This window comes from Myxine glutinosa, chromosome 1 (assembly GCF_964187855.1).
Source record: "Myxine glutinosa chromosome 1, kmMyxGlut1.1, whole genome shotgun sequence".
NCBI lineage: Eukaryota > Metazoa > Chordata > Myxini > Myxiniformes > Myxinidae > Myxine > Myxine glutinosa.
The window spans coordinates 138,349,238-138,371,990 of NC_136261.1; the positions used below are offsets into that span (position 1 = coordinate 138,349,238).

The 22,753-nt window shown below is 44.6% G+C and overlaps 1 protein-coding gene across 1 annotated transcript in view; it reads right to left on the reverse strand.

Annotated features, from left to right (window-relative positions):
* The window catches only part of LOC137428925 (mitochondrial carrier homolog 2), a 64,780-nt gene that overhangs the window by 36,953 nt on the left and 5,074 nt on the right, over positions 1-22,753 (reverse strand). Inside the window, exons 2-8 of the mRNA XM_078777500.1 lie at positions 16,445-16,529; positions 16,013-16,119; positions 9,961-10,017; positions 7,344-7,406; positions 6,105-6,162; positions 5,963-6,014; positions 768-827 (exon numbers count right to left, since the gene is read on the reverse strand). Coding sequence (XP_078633626.1) covers positions 768-827; positions 5,963-6,014; positions 6,105-6,162; positions 7,344-7,406; positions 9,961-10,017; positions 16,013-16,119; positions 16,445-16,529 — 482 coding nt within the window. The remainder of the gene's footprint in view (positions 1-767; positions 828-5,962; positions 6,015-6,104; positions 6,163-7,343; positions 7,407-9,960; positions 10,018-16,012; positions 16,120-16,444; positions 16,530-22,753) is intronic.

Here is a 22,753-nt window from a genome sequence, read left to right on the forward strand (position 1 = left end):
GCTCTACCCCGCCCGTATGCCCGTAAACAAAAAAAACAACGCTCTTCGCTTCCGCCCTTCGCTCTGACTGAATTGGGAGAAATAATGCGCATAAGAAATCGAATTACGAACCGTAATGGCGGTCAGCTCGTAACGCGCTCAGCTCCGCTCGCTCTCACATCGGCCACGCCTACGCAACAAAGCGTTCTGTGATTGGCTGCCGGAAGTGAAGTCTTCACTGTCCGGAAGGTCGCAAATCGCAGTTAGGATGAATCGTTTTAATTTAATCGCAGTTTGAATTCGTTTTAAAACATAGTTTAACGGCAACATAGTTTTCCAACGTGAAATAAATGAATATGCTCTCAAATGTGCCGTCCGAGGCAGAGTCTGATCGCCACGTTCGGCACACGTGATAGCTCGCTGCTCTCTGATTGGTTGAAGCGTTTTTTGGACATAGCTCGGTAAGTACTTCTCCGATTAATTTAAAACCTTGAAAAGGCACATCCTCGGGTCCCCAGCAATATACCTGGCAAGTTTAAAGTATATCGGACCCGTGGTTGTCGAGAAACAGCGGTCACAGACAAACACACAGACACACAGACACACAGACACACAGAGATTGCTGGAATTATAGATAGATGAAAGGCTTGTAGGAAAGACAGCAAAATGCTCTCCAGAAGGTAATTCCTCCACATTACACAAGCAGATTATTTTAAGTAAAATTGAATCTGCATTAACAACAACACAGCTTGGGTTACAGTTATGTATAAAAAGCACAAAGCACTTACACAAAGAAGCCCTTCAACCCTTCTTCACGGTAAATTGTTCCAAAGGATCCAAACAAGCCACTGGTGGAGAAGCAGATTTTCATCGGGTTATTTCACTTGCATTGATCAAAAGAGGTCAAACCATAACTGTGGAAAAAGTATTGCATGAGAAGTATGGAATGTTAAAATACATGTACATTTCCATCCGACAGACAATGCGCTCGAAGGCAACACACAGGGGTCGAGTTTATAATTTGGCACCGGGTCGAGGGGTACGTAGCCCCTACCCCAATCCACAATGACCACTATTTTTTATGAAACACCCACAATTTGTGCCCGCTTGACATGCTCACTTTTTCTGTATACACTAGGAGTGCCTTCGCGGATGGGATTATTCAAAAGAGAGTGTTGCACTTCACAAACATATGGCATCTATCTGTGAGTCTCAATGAGGATGTAAAATGAAGTGAAACACGTGGGGGGAAAAAAGAATAAAAAGAACAAGTCGTCATCGTTGTTTTGGTCATCAAGGCTGTGGTTGTTGTTTGTGTACTCCTGCCATGTACGTTTATATGCTTTTATATTGCTTCGAGAGGTACAGGGTGTTTCATAAAAAACGAAACCATATTCAAGTTATGTGAAGTTTTTATTTTTTAATACAACTCTTTTTTCTATTGCATGTTAGTATGACGCATTGATTGGAGGAAACACTGCAAACATCAGTCATACTGTTCATTTTAAAGATATGGCATGGGCAATTGAACAAAGGTTCTTTATTGTGGAGTCTTACTTTTAGTCAGGTTCACTATGTTAACAAATATAATTTTGTTCAAAATTTTGGGAGATTAGCAAACCTGTACATTTTTGGAATCATCAGAGCATGGAGAATCCGAAAATCAATGTTGGCATTTGCACAGACACCTGCATGGCTGCCATTTTGGATTTTCAAAATGGCCGCCATAAAATACATATTTTGCGCTATCTCGGCTTCTAGTCAACCTAGAAACTTAATTAAATATGCTAATCCTATGTTTTCTGGGTCAAGGAATCCAATAAAGGCCTCAAAATAGTGCTCAGGATTATAGAAAAGCAACAAACAAAGGTAATTGAAAACCATTGTCTTTATATTTGTGATATAACTGTATTACATAATACATGATATTGCAAGTCCTTTGAAGTTATAGGTATGGGTTTACAAAGCTAAAAAGCAGCCGTGTTAGTATCAGATTGAACTATAAGTCCTATACACAGGATCTACTAGGACTATACCGTTCAGGAATATGCTCTTACAGATCTTCATCACTGTCCTGAGTGTCATTTTCGGCAAAATTAATTCACAAATGCCAACATTAATTTTTGGATTCCTGATGCTCTGAATATTCCAAAAATGTATAGTTTTGCTAATCTCCAAAAATTTTGAACGAAAAAACATAGTGAACCTGTATTTGTCACAAAGTAATTTAAACAGACTCAAACATGATTCAAAAAGAAGTTCGAGACCACATTAGCTCGAGATATGTCAGCTATTTTTGGATTGATAAAGATGTTTAAGTCCCACAGGACATTTCAAAATCTTAATTGCTCAAAGTCTGGTCGCCTGAGGACTGCAAGATCACGAGAAAACATTGAAGTGGCCCATGAAACAGTTTTGAGGAGCCCCAGGAAATCACAGCAATCTCAAGAATTGAAATGATCTTGATCAAGTACACAAATAATTCTGAAGCAGGAACTAAAAATGTACCCGTATCGCATGCAAGTGAAGCAAAAACTAAGAGACAACGATAAACAACTTCGTGTGACGATGTGTGGATGGTTTGAGGAAAAATATGCAAAGGGATCCAAATTTTCTGAGTGATGAGTGGTTTTCTGACGAGGCCCACTTTCTTTGAAGTGGACATGGTAACTCTAAAAACGACGCGTTTTGGAGTTCTCGTTCTCCTGATGAAGTCCTTGAAAGGCCGTTGCACAACCAGAAATGCACTGCATCAGTTGCCATGAGCAAATCTGGCATCATTGGGCCTTTCTGGTTTCAACATGAAGAAGGGAAATCGGTAACTGCAACCACTGAACTGTACTTAAAAGTTATCCAGAAGTTCTGGGTTGCACTAGAGAGGAAGCACAACATTGACAGGGCTGTGCAATGGTTTCAGCAAGATTGGGCCACACCTCACACTTCCAAAAGATCGAAACAGCGGCTACAACAGAAATTCAGTGATCCAATCATCTCGAGAGGGACAGATGTCGAATGGGGCCTCATTCTCCGGACCTCAACCCAAGTGACTTCTATCCTTGGGATTACCTGAAAGATAGAGTGGACCAGGGGAGACCTCAGACTATTAACGACCTCAAAAATGCAATTGCACCAACATCAGAGATATTCCGGTTCAGGAATGCAGCTGAGTTAGCGATTTCACCAGGAGATCCATTTGTGCCTCCTGCTGCAGCAGGGCAGCCATTTATAACATGTTTTTAAACTGTCTTCTGAAATCACGAGTTTCATTTTTGTGTTACTTTATTCTACATATTACAAAGATTCCTAAGTATAAGTTTCATGTTGTTTCAATGGAAAATTTAAAAAGCATAAAAACAACTTTGGGTTGTACTTTTTTATGAAACACCCCTAATTATTAAGTAGAACCTCATCTGGAATGGTTGGGACCAAGGGTGTTCTAGATAAACAATATTTCCAGCTCATGGATTTGTTTGCTCATCTCCTCATCTTCCCTATATAAGGGGTGAGGTCCAACGGTACCAAGCTTCTGCCCTGCCTTGACCATGATACTCATCCACTCCCCTCTATCCTCAGCCAACACCTATCTGCTCTCTTTGCCATTCTCTCCCCCTCTCCCCCCTCCCGCCCCTCCCCCACCCCCCAATCCACACCAAGTGTGCAGCCCAGCTCAGGAGGCATTTAACCAATCTCCCTGTCAAGCTCATCTCATCACCTCCTTCACTTCATCCATTTTTCTTCTATCAACCCTCTTCACTCCCCCAGTTGTTCTCGCAAACCCGCACCCTCTGTTCTTGGCTCTCTGTCAAAGCCACCATGTCCAGAGCAAAGGTGCAAAGGTAGGCCGGTGTTACACACGACATCAGAACCTTTCATTTCAATCTCCTTGAATCTTTATATCTGCCATTACACCCTCCACCCTCCACCATGCATTCACATCCACCTGAATCCTCCTCCACACTACTGCCGCTGACTTAACATCCCCAGTCACTGTTCCCCCAGATACTCAAACCTATTTCCCTCTCTGATCTCCTTACTCTCCTACCTGATATTCATTTATTACTTGCAAAATCGAAGATTTTTCAAGTATATTGATCGGTTGTGTTTGTGGTTCTGTCTGTCTGTCTGTCTGTCTGTCTGTTTGTTTGTCTGTCTGTTTGTCACCGGCCTACAGGTCACAATTTTCAACCGATCTTCACGAAACTTCACGAAATGGTAGAGTTGGTCAAAAGCAAGAAGCCTATTGTTTTTGGGGTCAATAGGTCAAAAGGTCAACATAGGCCAAAGGTCACCAACTTTGGCCAAATTTCTAAAATCCTCAATATTCATCCAATTGACTTGAGATTTGAAGAGGACTTGCATATCTGGTCACTGAATTCAACCACCAAGTATTATTGAGGTCAACATAGGCCAAATGGTCAACATAGGCCAAATTTCTAAAATCCTCAATTTTCATCCAATTGACTTGAAATTTGAAGAGGACTTGCATATCTGGTCAATGAATTCAACCACTAAGTATTCTTGAGGTCAACATAGGCCAAAAGGTCAACATAGGCCAAAAGGTCAACATAGGCCAAATTTCTAAAATCCTCAATTTTCATCCAATTGACTTGAAATTTGAAGAGGACTTGCATATCTGGTCACTGAATTCGACCACCAAGTATTTTTGTGGTCAACATAGGCCAAAAGGTCAACATAGGCCAAATTTCTAAAATCCTGAATTTTCATCCGATTGACTTGAAAATTGAATAGCATTTGCATATCTGCTCACTGAATTCACCCACCAAGTATTTTGAGGTCAACATACGCCAAAAGGTCAACATAGGCCAAACTTCTAAAATCCTCATTTTTCATCCAATTGACTTGAAATTTGAAGAGGCCTTGCATATCTGGTCACTGAATTCAACCACCAAGTATATTTGAAGTCAACATAGGCCAAAAGGTCAACATGGGCCACATTTATAAAATCCTCAATTTTCATCTGATTGACTTGAAATTTGAAGAGGACTTGCATATCTGGTCACTGAATTCAACCACATATTATATTTTAGGTAAACACAGGCCAAAAGGTCAACATAGGCCAAATTTCTAAAATCACCAATTTTCATTTGATTGACTAGAACTTCTAAGAGGATTTATATATATGGTCACTGAATTCAACCACAATCTATTTTTGAGGTCAACATAGGCCAAATTTTTAATATCCTCAATTTTCATCCGATTGACTTTAAAATTGAACAGCATTTGCACATTGAGTCACTAAATAGGGAAACTAACTATTTTTGAGGTCAAAAGGCCAAAGGTCAACTCAAGGTCAACCTTCCAAAATCATCATTTTTCATTTGAAAAATCGTCACTTTTCATCCTGTTGACCCGAGCTTTGATCAAGATTGTAAATTTTAATCTTCATTAAATGGACAATTTGCTGTATCAATGGAAAACTTTTGGGGGGGGGGGGGATTTTGCAAGTATCATGCTCCGCATGACGTCTTCTTGTTTTCTCTGTTGCCTGACCCACATCACTGTAGTCTTCTCCATACTCATCTTCAGCCCATGCTTCCCAAATGCCTCCTCACAACTCCCCCAGTACTTCCTGCAACTCCTGCCCACTCTCCACCGCAACAACCAAATTGTCAGCATAGAATATCCTCCCCAGAACACCACTGGGGGCTGATCCTTAACGTTAGGTAACGGGACGTTTCTGCCCGGTGATCTCATTTGGCCGGTTACTATTCGGCTGTTCAGGCGGGGATGGGAGGAAGGAATGGGGAGCAGGAAGAGTGGTCCTACATAGGTTGTTGTGAGTGGCCATGCTGTGAGCTGCCCATACACGTGACAATATGCAAGGTAGGGCTCTCAAAAGCAGTGTTGACGCAGGATGCAGATGTACTGAATTTAACTTCTACCAAACTATTTGAAGAAGTCTGTTGGTTCTAAAATACAGCTCACAAGTAACAACGCATCGTTGCTAAAGGCACACAATTACCTGTACTTGATTTCCTTTCCGATGAACTGCACCATGCAACGAACCGTGATCACTGCCAAAAAATAAAAGAGCAATATAAACTTACTCAAGTGAAAAAACCCAATAAACGTCAGTATCAATAAGGTTTTGTAAAATGACTTGCCATGAAAAGGATAAGAAATTACAGTTGCAGCACAGCGAGCAGCCATTTCGTGAGACGTCTAAAAAAACAAAAAACCTTTCATTAGTAATGTTTTATCAAATGTAATTATACAAAGCAATCATTCCAGAAATGTTTTCGTTTGTTTAATAAAACAACTTCTTTTAAGAATGAGGGAAAAAGGAATGGAAATTAAAATGGAAACTTCTTGGCTGAAGCAAAAACGAGACCATTCAGAGACAGGTAAGCACAGACTAGACAGTTCAGAGATGGGCAAACACAGACTAGACAGCTCAGAGATGGGCAAGCACAGACTAGACAGCTCAGAGATGGGTAAGCACGGACTAGACAGTTCAGAGATGGCCAAGCACAGACTAGACAGCTCAGAGATGGGTAAGCACGGACTAGACAGTTCAGAGATGGGCAATCACAAACTAGACAGCTCAGAGATGGGTAAGCACGGACTAGACAGTTCAGAGATGGCCAAGCACAGACTAGACAGCTCAGAGATGGGTAAGCATGGACTAGACAGTTCAGAGATGGGCAATCACAAACTGGACAGCTCAGAGATGGGTAAGCACGGACTAGACAGTTCAGAGATGGCCAAGCACAGACTAGACAGCTCAGAGATGGGTAAGCACGGACTAGACAGTTCAGAGATGGGCAATCACAAACTAGACAGCTCAGAGATGGGCAAACAGACTAGAAAGCTCAGAGATGGGCAAACAGACTAGACAGCTCAGAGATGGGCAAACACAGACTAGACAGCTCAGAGATGGGCAAACAGACTAGACAGCTCAGAGATGAGTAAGCACAGACTTGACAGCTCAGATGAACTTAAAGAAACACAGCAATCCTGCCAGACAATATTCATCTCAACACATTTACAAATTACAACACATAAAACGATTGTGCTCGCTCGCATAACTGTGGCACACCTGCTGCAAATGACCAATATGATTAAGAAAGAAATAATCTCAATCCACACTGAACAGGAATTCAAATGATAGCGGCACATGAGAGCAGCCAACACACAAAATGTATTGCATCAGATGAGAGAACAAACAGATTGATGACAGCAGCGTGTACACAAGTTAACACAATGCCTGCCAATGTAATCAAATGGAGATCCAGTCCCTTATGTGTCGCGATGCTCACCGAGCTAACATACATTGCTCACCGAGCTAACATACAATGCTCACCGAGCTAACATACAATGCAAAATGAAACTTTCAGCCTCACCTCTCGGATAACATCATTCATCGTCTTGCTGGCCTTTGCTTGCATTACTGGTGGATGAAACGCCTGCACAAATTAATTAATTAATTAATAAAAGGGATATACATAAAAACCAGCTTCAAATGTCATTCTCTAACCCACAATATCAGAACCAGAAGGTATAATCAAAGTTCAAACGCAAATATTCAGCATATACCGATAATTTCACACACAGACACTGTATAACCGACAGAACAAGCATCACACAATTGAATCTTGGTCAACATCACAAACAAATCCAACTTGGGTTTATCATTTGTGGAAAAAGGGACGGAGGGTGGGGGAGGGGAGGAGGAGGAGAAGTTGGGAAGGTTACATGCAGGTGACAACTGGTCTACCTGGAGATCCAACTTGAGGATGGTATCAGCTGGTATTAGGTATACCTAATATTAGGTATTAGATGGTATTATTGGAGGATATGAATGAATGAATGAATGAATGATCGTTTTGAGGCCATTTTCCCCGCTAGAGCGGGGGTTAGCCTTGTGGGCCCCATGACAATCATGGTTCCCTGTTTGAGACAATGTTTTTATGGCCGGATGCCCTTCCTGACGCCAACCCTTAGTCGCCTCTTACGATGCGCAGGGATACGGTGTACCTATTTTAAACCGGGGTACACACCGGAAGAATGGTATTAGGTATTAGATGGTAAACCACATGGTATTAGCGAGAGGAATCTTTCCCACTGCAGCAAAATAAAGCAGGCCGGATTTATCATGGCAATCTTCAGTGACACGCCAAGTAATTCATGGTCACATAACTGTGATGTCAAAGACGAAAGAGAGGGTATTGCATTTTGAGACCGTTTGTTTGTCTGTCTTTCTGTCTGTCTCTCCGTACAGAATATATATGCATTTCTCTGCAAACGTTGGTCCAATGATAAGTATGACGTCATAGGTCACGTGGTACGAGCGCCATCTTGGAAAACTCGAAAAACTTTACACCTCTATATCTTTGTACTAAAATCTGTACTAAGACTTGGCTAAAGATGGTGGAAGAAGAAATGCGGGCAAGGGGGTTAACAAGGGGAGATGCAGAAAATAGGGAAAAATGGAGAAGATTGTCATGGGGACCGCAAGGCTAACCCCCGCTCTTGCAGGGAAAATGGCCTTAAAATGCATGTTGTATCTCCAAAAGCGCTGAATAGAAAAAAAGGAGAAATGGATCATTGCAAAGAACTCTCCATGGGGAATAACCTATGTTAATGATGATGTCAGAGGTGCCTCCATTATGACGTCATTATTCGACAAGTACAAAACTTCATCAATCAAGATTAAATTTATTGAGCGTCATCTATGGATAAATTGGTGTTGAAAAAAAAAAAAATGATGGCGTCTTCGGTCACGTGGTTCGGCCACCATATTTGTTTTAACGCAAAAACCTTAAAAACCACGAAAAACATGTTCTGGCAAACGTCTGCAATCTCTGATCGCTCTTTCTTGTTTATGTCTGATCGTTTAACTGTTTCACAAGTGCAGTGTTGTACGTTGTAGCGAATTAATTTACGCCCCTCCTCAAGGTAGTTTTCTATGTCAAGGGGGTTTACCCCACCAATGGGGATGTGTGTTGAGGTGTATATAAATGTTAAGATAGCTTTATCGTGGTGTTTTTTTCCCACGACAAAAGCGTTTTTTCCAATTACAAAACAATATTAATACTAATAATATCCTGTTTCCCCAAGGGCTTTTTCCTCCTTGACCAAATGCAGTGTTAATGTGTCAAAACATCATATCGTGCCATTTTGGTGGGAGCACCCTTACCAAACCTTACAAATTAATCTTTACAAGTACAGTTATACCAATTGTAGGCAAAGTACCATACACAGCTTCCACTCGGAAGGCCGAGTCATTTTGACTGTTTTCAGTTTTTTCTAAATTCCTCTTGCTTCCTGTGTTTGAACAGTCATAATGACTGCTGAAATGGTTCTAGATAAGAACAAGTTATCGGGTAACAGGATTTTTACATAACATGATCTCTGACCTTTGACCTTTGACCTCGTAACTCCAAAAACCTAATCAGTCCATCTTTATTATAGTTTACAAAGTTTGACTTCGATCCCATCAGCCGTTCTCAAGTTATCGCGGCAACGAAAACCTATCATGGACGAGCACATAGACGGACAGACTGACGGACAGCCAGATGGACAACCAAAAAACATAATTCCTTTGGCTACTTCATCAATGGAGGCTTAAAAATTAGCAGCCTTTCTCGTGTTAAAGGATTAAAGATGGGCTGTCATTCAATATAACGCGGAGTCGAGCATGGATATAAAATAAGAGTGGTTGTTTGCAGGTGAAATATTCGTTCTTCAGTGCTTACTTTGCTGAGCTAAACCTGAATAAGAACTTCAACACAATATCATTACTAGAAGATCGAGACAAAAACGGGGGAAAGCCATCAAAACTCTCGAGATCACTTTCCTCACAAACAAAAGCAGCTCTTTGCTTTTTGTCCAACATAATGTACGGGCACCCAATTTGACTACACACAAGGAGAGATCAGCAGTAATTTCAAAACTGACAACATGAAACAAAAATAGCAACCAACAAAAGGAGAATATAATGCTGCTATATGACATTACCTCTTCTGTACTTTCTTCCTCCTCATCTTCCAACAAATGTTCTTCTTCAGTATAAGCCTATGAAGAAAAAGAAAAAGAAAAAAAAAGAATGGCATCAAAGCTCGCTAAAAACCATGCCTCGTAAAAACAATACAAAACAAGTACAGATACATTCAAAGTACACCGCCCCAATGCCAAATAATTAAATATCCCACAGCGCGGCATTGCCGGGGCACCTCAGGCGCCCGGCAATACCGCAGTGCAGCTCATAGAGACTGCATTGGGAGGGAGAGGTGTACAATAAATTGATTGATTAATTGTATAATTAAAATCAATAAAAGATTATCATGAAATATTTTCTTAATCAATTGGCTAATAGAATAACTAAACCACGAGTGCTTCATCCGAAGATGTACCTTTTAGAAATTTAATCAAATAAGTCATTAATAATAAATAAATAAAATTATTTGATTAATCAATAAATAAATTAATCGATTAAATGATTAATCAATAAATCAAAAATATCCTTTATAGCCACATCACCTGGTCACTGACTGTCATGTCCAAATATCAGCTTCCTAGCTCAAAAGGTGCCCGAGATATTGCCCAGATGAGAAATAAAATAAATAAAGAATTAATAATAAAAATAAATAAATAGTAATCATTAAAAAATGAAATAATTAATCAATTCGCAAATAGAACACATAAACCACCACCATTTCATCAGAATGTGTAACTGAAAAAAATTTTTTTAGCCATTAATCGAATAATTAAATAATTAATCGATTAATTGATTAATTGATCAATCAATAAATCAAAAATAGCCTTTGCAGCCAAATCACTTGGTCATTGGCATGTCCAAATATCAGCTTCCTAACTCAAAAGGTGCCTGAGTTAATGGTCAAAAGAGAAAGGAAATTTAATTAATTGAATAAGTACTTAATTAATCGCTAATAATTAAATAACTCCTCAATTAATTGATTAATCAAAAAACAAAAAAATACCGTTTTCTTTTTTTACAAAGGACTTGCTCATTATTGTGCCGAAATTTCAGCCTCCTAGCTCAAATAATGGCTGAGATATCGCCCGGACAAACAAACAAGAAAGCAAGAAAGCAAGAAAACAACCAGAATGAAAACTGAGTACTCCCTTTCAGCGTGCGTCATTGCCGAGCCCCCTTTGGTGCCTGGTAACGACGTTATGCAGCGCCTGGAGATGGCATCGGAAAGGAGCAGTGTACAACAAGAAAGCAAGAAAACAACCAGAGTGAAAACTGAGTACTCCCTTTCAGCGTGCGTCATTGCCGAGCCCCCTTTGGTGCCTGGCAATGACGTTATGCAGCGCCTGGAGATGGCATAGGAAAGGAGCAGTGTACAACAAGAAAGCAAGAAAACAACCAGAGTGAAAACCGAGTACTCCCTTTCAGCGTGCGTCATTGCCGAGCCCCCTTCGGTGCCCGGCAATGACGTTATGCAGCGCCTGGAGATGGCATAGGAAAGGTGCGGTGTACAACATGGATTTGAGCATGCATGCATCAAAACAGTGCGTGTATGTGTGTGGGCGCACGCGTCAAAATGTTTGTGCGTGTCATGAGGCAAACGTGCGTGTTTGTCATAACAAGGGAGGGATGTGCGTCACCAGAGCCGTATCTGGAGAGAGTTTCGATAATGGCAAATTAGAAGCCATTTTGTGTCCAATGCGTGTGGGACAGTGTGCGTGATTGCATTTGTATTCTGACCCAACAAGGATAATGTGTTCATACTTTTCCAATTTTATTGGTGGATGAGCAACAACTTGGATCCATTTATTATCTGAATAAAAACTAGAATGGCACTCGGTAGAGTGCATACCTCTGCCAGGCTGAACAGTTTACATTTGGTAGCCCACTGAGAAGCCGGGCTACATTCAAACCTGACCCAAAATCCAATTGCCTTGTTCTTGTCGCCGAACAAACTCTTCCACCTAGTTTTGTCATAATCTGTCCACAACTTCTTCAAATACCGTGCTATATATTGTTTTTGGCCCCATCTCTCAAATGTGAAGAATGACTCAATCCAATCTCAGTAAGAAGCTTTCAAACTTATCTCCCTCCTGGAAAACCTAATGGCACCTGATCAAGGTGGCACCTTGTCAAGACTTGCACCCTCTGCCCTCTCCATGCATTGTTACCCTCAGGTATCTGCAGAACAGACGCGGTCCACCAGCTACTCCCTCCTCGTGAAACGGCCTAAATCCAGAACCACTGCTCACTACTCATTTATTCCTTTTTTTCCCCACCTGTGGAACCACCTTCCACTCTCTTCAATCTCATTCTTCCCTCCAGGTCTTCAAGACAGCTGTTCACAACCATCTCATGTCATCCCCCATCCAAAATCATGATCTTTTCTACACCTATTAAACCACCCCCACCCCTCCCAAACATTTTGCTTTATGTATACATCTTGCACACCCTTTGCATTCTCCCTTACCACTCATCGTTACCTGCATCCCTTGTTTGTCTGTCTCCATATATTTTCTCCCTCCACCCTGCTGTTGGAGTTTCCCTTTTCACCTGTTGTTCCCTTTGTTATGTTGTGTCGTGATTTGTTCTATGTCATAGCTCTTCCATGAGCTTAGATCATGTAGTTCAAAAAAAACATGTCCCTGCGAATGTCGGGATCCGACTCAGTCTGTATATATAGTCTGCATACACTCAGCATTGTGTCTAAAGGGAATAAAGGAAGTACCTTGATAAGTTTGGTTCAAACCAGTTTGTATCATTTATTTTGACTTGCATGTACGTATTTCAATAACATGGAACACGTTTTTGTTCTCTTGTTCTCAAGTTATTTTAATATTTCATGTGCACTACTCTATTTTTCCATCATATTAATGATGCTGACACTTAAAATCCAAAACAGCAAATAAAGTTTGCTTTGTCTTTATAATCATAATCATGCTATCGAGAAGATATATCATGTAAGCCTTGGCAATATCGAGTAGCCCATGCTGTTGACTGTCCATCAACCACGAAAATCACACAATGTCAGTAGGCCCAGTGCCGAGGCTCATCCTAGCTCACTTAACACACATTTAGTTAAAATATCGCAAATATCGCAACAGGGGAAGGGCGTCTGCACTAAATGTGTTACAATTAATGACTAAATTTACACAGCCGTGAAGATGACAATACTTGCCAGTTCAGTCTGTTGACTTTTGCTAACAAGATTATTTATTGCGGTGTTTGTGCAAAGCCTGTGCATGGACATTTTTTCACAGAGTGATCAGTACATCCCCAGGTGCAACAACCTGTCATTTTCTCATTAAAAAAACTGTCCAAAAAAATGTGTGCACATTTTAAACTCAAATGACGTGTCTGAGTCTCTAATTTGATGTAACAGAAAATGGTACCCATACATCACAAGTGGTCTTGAAAAAACGAGGGTGCCATTGTTACAACTCTCTCCATATACAAGGCTATGCGTCACGACAAGGCTCTGCATCATGACAAGGCAGAGGAAGGGTGTGCGGTGCGGCACGGGAAGGGCGTGTTTCGTGACAGGGGATAGGACGTGCGTCGCGGCAGGGGACGGGCGCGCGTAGCGGCAGGGGAAGGGCACGCGTCCCGGCAGGGGAAGGGCACGCGTCCCGGCAGGGGAAGGGCACGCGTCCCGGCAGGGGAAGGGCACGCGTCCCGGCAGGGGAAGGGCGCGCGTCCCGGCAGGGGAAGGTCACGCGTCCCGGCAGGGGAAGGGCACGCGTCCCGGCAGGGGAAGGGCACGCGTCCCGGCAGGGGAAGGGCACGCCTCCCGGCAGGGGAAGGGCACGCCTCCCGGCAGGGGAAGGGCACGCGTCCCGGCAGGGGAAGGGCACGCGTCCCGGCAGGGGAAGGGCACGCGTCCCGGCAGGGGAAGGGCACGCGTCCCGGCAGGGGAAGGGCACGCGTCCCGGCAGGGGAAGGGCATGCGTCCCGGCAGGGGAAGGGCACGCGTCCCGGCAGGGGAAGGGCACGCGTCCCGGCAGGGGAAGGGCACGCGTCCCGGCAGGGGAAGGGCACGCGTCCCGGCAGGGGAAGGGCACGCGTCCCGGCAGGGGAAGGGCACGCGTCCAGGCAGGGGAAGGGCACGCGTCCCGGCAGGGGAAGGGCACGCGTCCCGGCAGGGGAAGGGCACGCGTCCCGGCAGGGGAAGGGCACGCGTCCCGGCAGGGGAAGGGCACGCGTCCCGGCAGGGGAAGGGCACGCGTCCCGGCAGGGGAAGGGCACGCGTCCCGGCAGGGGAAGGGCACGCGTCCCGGCAGGGGAAGGGCACGCGTCCCGGCAGGGGAAGGGCACGCGTCCCGGCAGGGGAAGGGCACGCGTCCCGGCAGGGGAAGGGCACGCGTCCCGGCAGGGGAAGGGAACGCGTCCCGGCAGGGGAAGGGAACGCGTCCCGGCAGGGGAAGGGCACGCGTCCCGGCAGGGGAAGGGCACGCGTCCCGGCAGGGGAGGGGCACGCGTCCCGGCAGGGGAGGGGCACGCGTCCCGGGAGGGGAGGGGCACGCGTCCCGGCAGGGGAGGGGCACGCGTCCCGGCAGGGGAGGGGCACGCGTCCCGGCAGGGGAGGGGCACGCGTCCCGGCAGGGGAGGGGCACGCGTCCCGGCAGGGGAGGGGCACGCGTCCCGGCAGGGGAGGGGCACGCGTCCCGGCAGGGGAGGGGCACGCGTCCCGGCAGGGGAGGGGCACACGTCCCGGCAGGGGAGGGGCACGCGTCCCCCGGCAGGGGAAGGGCGAAGGTTGCGCGTCGCGGCAGGTGAAGGGCACAAGTTGTGGCAGGGGAAGGGCGCATCTCGGCAGGGGAAGGGCCTGCGTCGCGGATGGGGAAGGGCACGCGTCGCGGATGGGGAAGGGCATGCGGCGCGGAAGGGGAAGGGCACGCGTTGCGGCAGGGGAAGGGCACGAGTGGCGGCAGGGGAAGGGCATGTGTCGCGGCAGGCGAACGGCGTGCGTCCCGGCATGGGAAAGGCACGCGTCCCGGCAGGGGAAGGGCACGCGTCCCGGCAGGGGAAGGGCACGCGTCCCGGCAGGGGAAGGGCACGCGTCCCGGCAGGGGAAGGGCACGCGTCCCGGCAGGGGAAGGGCACGCGTCCCGGCAGGGGAAGGGCACGCGTCCCGGCAGGGGAAGGGCACGCGTCCCGGCAGGGGAAGGGCACGCGTCCCGGCAGGGGAAGGGCACGCGTCCCGGCAGGGGAAGGGCACGCGTCCCGGCAGGGGAAGGGCACGCGTCCCGGCAGGGGAAGGGCACGCGTCCCGGCAGGGGAAGGGCACGCGTCCCGGCAGGGGAAGGGCACGCGTCCCGGCAGGGGAAGGGCACGCGTCCCGGCAGGGGAAGGGCACGCGTCCCGGCAGGGGAAGGGCACACGTCCCGACAAGGGAAGGGCACGCATCCCGGCAGGGGAAGGGCATGCGTCCCCCGGCAGGTGAAGGGCGAAGGTTGCGCGTTGCGGCAGGCGAAAGGCACGAGTCGTGGCAGGGGAAGGGCACGCGTCCCGGCAGGGGAAGGGCACGCGTCCCGGCAGGGGAAGGGCATGCGTCCCCCGGCAGGTGAAGGGCGAAGGTTGCGCGTCGCGGCAGGCGAAGGGCACGAGTCATGGCAGGGGAAGGGCGCATCTCGGCAGGGGAAGTGCACATCTCGGCAGGGGAAGGGCGCATCTCGGCAGGGGAAGGGCGTGCATCGCGGATGGGGAAGGGCACGCATCGTGGCAGGGGAAGGGCATGTGGCACGGAAGGGGAAGGGCACGAGTGGCGGCAGGGGAAGGGCACACGTTGCGGTGGAGAAAGGGTGCGCGTTGTGGCAGGAGAAGGGGAAGGGTACGCATTGCGGCAGGGAAAGGGCACTCGTCATGACAGTGGAAGGGTGCATGTCACAGAAAGGGAAGGGCATGCGTCACAACAGAGAAGGGTGCACGTTGCGGCAGAGGAAGGGGAAGGGGAAGGGCACGTGTCGCGGCAGGGAAAGGGTACACGTCGTGGCAGGGGAAGAGAGAGTGTCACAACAAGGCAGGTGTGTGCGTTACAAGAAGGGAAGGTTGTGTTTAAAGGGAATAAGACAGTACCTTCAGAACTTTGTGATGGGTGAATAATGCAAGTAGAGCAGAGCACAGGCGTGGGGTTAGGCCACGGAACAACCCAAACTGCCCATCTTGTTTGGCAATATACTTTGCTAAAACATCACAAATGAAAGCAATTAGTGCGACCCATCACAATATGTGTATTGCACAGCAGATAATTTAGAACAAAAATATTCCTGTTTGACAATACCACCAAAAAAAAGAGTTGTTTTCCGGGAATACCAACCATGACCAGTTATTCACAGCATGCCTTCACACAAGTTGTACCTCACTTCACACAAGTTTAAATACTCTTCTACAATTTACTTCTATGGTGTCTTAGTTTATTGGCAACAAATAATTCTTAGAAACATGGGGAAAATTTTTTTTGGACCTTTTCAGAAATTAATCAGCAATACTACAAGCGCAAGGGCTTACCATAGCTAAAGAACCCTGCAAGCTGCAGTTCTTGTCGGAAAAATAAGTTATGACCCAGCACAGGAGCAATAGGTTCATATCCAACCTGAAAAACATTACATTCTTTCCATACTTAGTGTCACTAAACAAGTGATTAGCCAATGATCCAACATTTAATACATTATAATTTCTTATTTAGTATCGCTAAACAAGTGATTAGTCAATGATGAGTAAATACATAATAAAACATCAAATGCCGCAAGCATCAGCATTTTAGTTCTAAAACGCTGACAATTTTGCAAAGCATTCGGTTCCAGAAGAAATAATCTTACAAAGCAGTATTCACAAAACTAAATGCACCTCGGAAAATCATCTCACAGCAAAGTTGACGGGAATGCACAATTTTAGGCGATGGAATGAATGAAATGGATGATTCTAATTTTAATTGGCAGAAGTCAGCATTTAAAAAAAAAATCAATAACTTTTAATTACATCACCTAGGCTGACAGGATGGCCTAGAAGTACGCACACTCACCTCTAAGCTGTCGAGCTTGGGTTTGAATACCGACGCAGCTATAAGCTGTCATCCAGGTGTTCCACAGGCAGGGTAATTCATCAATGTGTGTGCCATCCCTCGGATGAATGGGCCCTATCTGCCAGCATTTGTGGGTGAATGTTAAATATCCCACGACTCTCTCATGAAGATTAGACGAAATATCGCCGGCACCTGGGCCAAATTCCAAAATCCTACCCTGACCAGCAGAGGACATTGCATCAGCAGCACAGCCGCACCCTCAGCTAATGATGCTACCCGGCAGCCTTGTACTGTATACAAATGAAGAAAAAATAATCGTACAACCTGCACTGAAACATTGCTCTTTATGCACTATTCTGCACGTCCTTCTCCTGCGACCACCTCACATTTACCCTTAAGTCTGCCAACAGCACTCCCATCCACAAGAAGGGAGCAAAAACAGATCCAATCAACTGCAGCCCAGTAAGCTTGCTTCCAAGCAAAAATCCTTTCCTGAAAAGTCAGCTAATCAGTCGACAAGGCCTGTTCTATCTCTCGTATGCACTGGTCTCGCAGCATCACAACTTTCTTTCCTGGATTCTGTGGAATACAGAACTCTCATCTTTATCAGAATCCCAGGTGATGAGACAGACATCAGCTGTTTCTCCCACATCACAGAGAGAATGGTGCTCTATGTTTCGTATCACCTCTCCTCCAGTCAAGCTCCCTCAGCTCTTCACCTTCCGACTCTCCTCAGAAACTCGAGGATGCACGCACCCCATCCTGGTTAAACTCCCAAAATCCTGAAGTTTACTGAACACTTCAACTCTTCAGTTCCTCTTTTCTTCAATTTGTGGAACCACCGTCTGGAGGCTGTTCATTCCCACTCTTCCCTGCTGGAGTTTCAAGCATGTTTTACACTACCATGTCACCCGCACATCCCTATTCCACATTCATTATTACCACCAATAAGCCCACCTAACCAAACCCTCTTATTTGCAGGTGGCAGCATTTCTTCCTCTTCTATTTCCCTTTTATTCATCCTCTTGCTTATTGTGTCCAGCTGTTGACCCCAAAGCCCCACTGTTGGCTTGTTGCCTTTTTGCTCTCAAACGCCTCACTCTTGCATGAGTCTCAATATTGTAGAGAAAAAAAAATAATCAAAAGTTTGTTGGTCGCAAACTGTTAACGTGTACGAAATAAAGTCCTTCTTTGCAAGTCAATGCATTGCTTGGTCATCGCAAAGGTCACTGATGATAAACATGTGGCCTTCACACTGACAGAAATTGCACAGCCACTATATTTAGAATGTTCAGAACCAAATGTGAAGGGTCATAAGTAACCTATTCTTGTGAAGGATTGGTATGTTGTTGTAGAATGTAGAGGATCGGGTGCCAATTCTTGGTGAAGTCACTGGAAGTGGCCTTCAAAGAAATTCAGTGGAAAGTCAGAAGTTTATTCTCTTAAAGCAAACATAGTTTATGTTTACACTCTTAAAGTAAACTTGACAAACTAGTACAGTACCTCGAATGGTCCTGGCATTGCAAAGTCATTCCTCTATCAGCTGTCCATTCATAGAATGGAAAGCCCATGTGATGGTGGGAGCTTTCTGCTCATCTGTTGAACAGCAAATGTCAATGTTGGGATGGCCTTCAGCATAAACTCAAAGAGATGCCCTCTTAATTTGGCTGCAAAGAGGAACTTTACAATCTTTTCCCCTACAATCAAATGGGCTTTCCATGCGAAAATACCACTCTGATTTTACATGAAAATCCTCTTCATGATCGGAAATATTTACAAAGCTTTGGCAATTGTTGTACAGGGAAGCACATTCATCGCTGAAGTCGACAATGTCCATCGACAATGTTTGGAGATGAACGTCCTCCATTTGCTTTTTCATTGTCCATCCCCTCTAGTCACTCCACATCCCTGCATCCCTCTCTCATGAAACTCACAATATCCCGACTCACTGCTCAACCAACACTCCTTTGTTGTGCCTATTCACTGCTTGTAGAACTTCCTTGGTCAATCAGTTCCATTAAACCTTTTCCTTTGGGGCTTCAACATATATATATATATATATATATATATATATATACTAGCAGAAGTACCCGGCATTGCCGGGCGGGGGAGGGGGAGGGGAGGGGGGAGGGGAGGGGAGGCGAACGGGGGGAGAGCGAGCCCCTTGGTAAAGCGAGCGATTTTTTTTTTTCATAGCGTCATAGCGTCATAGCGTTCATAGCGTTTCATAGCGTCATAGCGATTTTTTTTTTCATAGCGTCATATCGTTCATAGCGTTTCATAGCGTCATAGCGTTCATAGCGATTTTTTTTTTCATAGCGTCATAGCGTCATATCGTTCATAGCTTCGTAGCGTTTCATAGCATCATAGCGTTTTTTTTTTTCATAGCGTCATAGCGTTCATAGCGTCATCACGTGATCGCTCTGAGCGAATCAGCGCCCACCTGCTCTGATTCCGTTGATTCCGTGCGCTGAAATGCGCTGAGGTAAATATGAATAAAAAATATGGATCGTCAAATATTTTGAGTTCGGCCATGTTCGTCCCAGGCTCAATGGCCATGTCTATGCCAAATATCAAGCACGTAAGCCTCTCCGTTTAGGAGTCTATCGGTAACATTACACACACACACACACACACACACACACACACACACACACAAACTGTGTTTTATATATACAGTATATATAGATATATAAATATATATATATAGATATACATATATATATATATATATATATATATATATATATAAATATATATAAAATATATATACAGTGAAACCTTGACTTACGAGTGCACCAACTTACGAGTTTTCCGAGATACGAGCCGTCGCTCGGTTCGATTTTTTGCTTTGTGATGCGAGCCGAGATCTGAGTTACGAGCGAGCGAGCTTGGATATAAAACACGTAATCGTCGAAAAACATGAGCGAGGTGTGCGTGTTGTCGACTTGGCGAGGCAGTACAATCGTAGTACTTCTACGATATGTACGATTTTGAAGCAGAAGGAGTCGATAAAGGCTATAACGCCAGCCAAGGGCGTTAAGATTATTTCAAAGCTCCGGACCTCTGTCCATGAAGAGATGGAGAAGTTGTTGTTTGTGTGGTTGACGGAGAAGCAGCTCGCAGGAGATACCGTGACCGAGAGCATCATCTGTGAGAAGGCACGAGACATTTACGGGGATTTGGTGCAGCAGACGGCGGGAACATCAACGGACGAGGCATCGGAAGTCATTCAAAGCCAGTCGGGGATGGTTTGATAATTTTAAGAAGAGGACCGGCATTCACTCCGTCGTCAGGCATGGTGAGGCAGCAAGCTCGGATGTGAAGGCGGCTGAAGATTTTATTATAACTTTTGCCGAACTGATAGAAGCCAAAGGATACATCCCCCAGCAAATCTTCAACTGTGACGAGACAGGGCTCTTCTGGAAAAAGATGCCGAGGAGGACGTATATAACGGCAGAGGAAAAGAGCATGCCAGGCCACAACTTGTTCAGAGTGCCGGCGATAGCTCGCCTTCTCTTTGTGGAAGACACGGTGAGATCCTTAACATCCAACAACTAATGGGACGCAAACGGGGCGCCCAGTTTAGCGGTACACACATTGATGAATCACCCTGCCTGTGAAACACCGACATGACAGGTTATAGCTGGGTCGGGATTCAAACCCAGGCTGGACAGTTTAGAGTCAAGTGTGCGTACCTCCAGTCCAGGCCATCCTGCCAACTTGTATGCTGCATACAGGTGAAATATAAAGCGCGAGATATTTTTAAATATACTGTATATTTCAAAAAAAATTGGTGTGGTTTTTGGGGGGCTGGAACGGATTAATAGCATTTCAATTCATTTTAATGGGGAAATTTAATTTGAGAAACGAGCAAATTGAGTTACGAGCTCGGTCACAGAACGAATTAAACTCGTAAGTCAAGGTTTCACTGTATATATAATATATATATATATATAATATATATATATATATAATATATATATATATATAATATATATATATATATAATATATATATATATAATATATATATATATATATATATATATATATAAAAATATATATATATATAAAATATATATATATATATATATATATAAAATATATAAAAAAAATATATATATATATACATGTATATATATATATATATATATATATATATATATATATATATATATATATATATATATATATATATATATATATATATATATATATATATATATATATATATATATATATATATATATATATATATATATCTCTATATATAAAGGAGGAGTGTCTGTGTGTGTGTGTGTGTGTGTGTGTGTGTGTGTGTGTGTGTGTGTGTGTGTGTGTGTGTGTGTGTGTCTGTCTGGATGTCCACCCGCTTATAACTCAAGAACTACACATCGGAGAAAAGTTTTAGACACAGATTCGGAATCAGCATAAAATATTTTAATATCAATGGTTTAAAAAAACCACGCCAGCTGCAATTCCATGGTGGAGTTTGTGGCGGCGCTAGACGTTCGGGGTGTATTGCAATGGTTTGTCGGGTTTGGCTGTGGGTCCAGAATAGCTCCCATTTCCTTATGTTCTTCCACTTTTATTTTGATTCTTTTGTTACAACGCCTTCCTTATCTACCTTATATCCCCCCCGACGAGGCCTCTACATAATTTCATGCAGCAGAATTTCGTGCATTTTGAGTGAAAGAAGTGAGATGAAGTTGTAGGAGGAAGAAGAGGCGCGGTCACTGTGGAGGCCTCGATCGTGAGTGGAAATGGCGGGAATTGCGTTTGTATCGCAAAGTAAAGGATCTGCATTCATTTCTGAACTTGCATTGGTGGATTGTTATACATCTGCATTATTTTTCATTAAAAAACTTTATGTTGAACTTGAAGGCTCCAAGCACGGACTATATATATAGCCCTCATTGAGGTAAAAATAAAAGTAAAAAGCCTGCTATCGCTTGCCAAGCTTGCCGTTCCCCCCTCCCCCTCACCTCCCCCCTCCCCCTCCCCTCCCCCCTCCCCCCTCCCCTCTCCTCCTCCCCCTCCCTCCTCTTCTCTTCTCCCCTCCCCCCCCTCTTCTCCCCTCCCCCTCTTCTCCCCTCCCCCCCTCTTCTCCCCTCCTCTTCTCCCCTGCCCCCCAGTTCCCCTCCCCTCCCCTTCCTCCTCCCCTCCCTTCCCCCGCCCGGCAATGCCGGGTACTTCCCATGGCCAGCTGTACGTGGGCTGCTCGAGGGTTGGAAAACCAAGCAATCTTTATGTCTTGGCACCAAGTAAGAAAACCAGAAATGTTGTATACCAAGAGGTTTTGAGAAATTGAAAATTGACAAAACGTCATGTAGGAAATGTACTGTGATATTGCTCTAAAATATATATGTTCTTTTCATCATATATTTGTATTATTCTTATTCAACCTGGGCGAAGCCAGGTACCTCAGCTAGTATAATATATATATACTAGCGGGGTCACCCGTGGGAATCCCACGGGCATGGATGTGTGACATTTCGACATTTTGAGTTAGATGCTGCACCTGCACATTCAGTTATATAAAATGGTTACTGGCAATTGATCACATCCACAAATGATGTAATCCACACAATTTATGTACTTTACATAACGTTAATAGGAATACATGCCCGTGTAGATGGGAAATACAGTTTGTTTGAAATAAATCACAAATATCAGAAGAAAGTTTTTAAAATTTTGAACTATTCTCACTCAGAGTTAATCACCGTAATATTATGCGGTTGCTTCAACGTTTTCGGTGAATTATGTGTCATCATTGTGATTTTTTGGGAATTT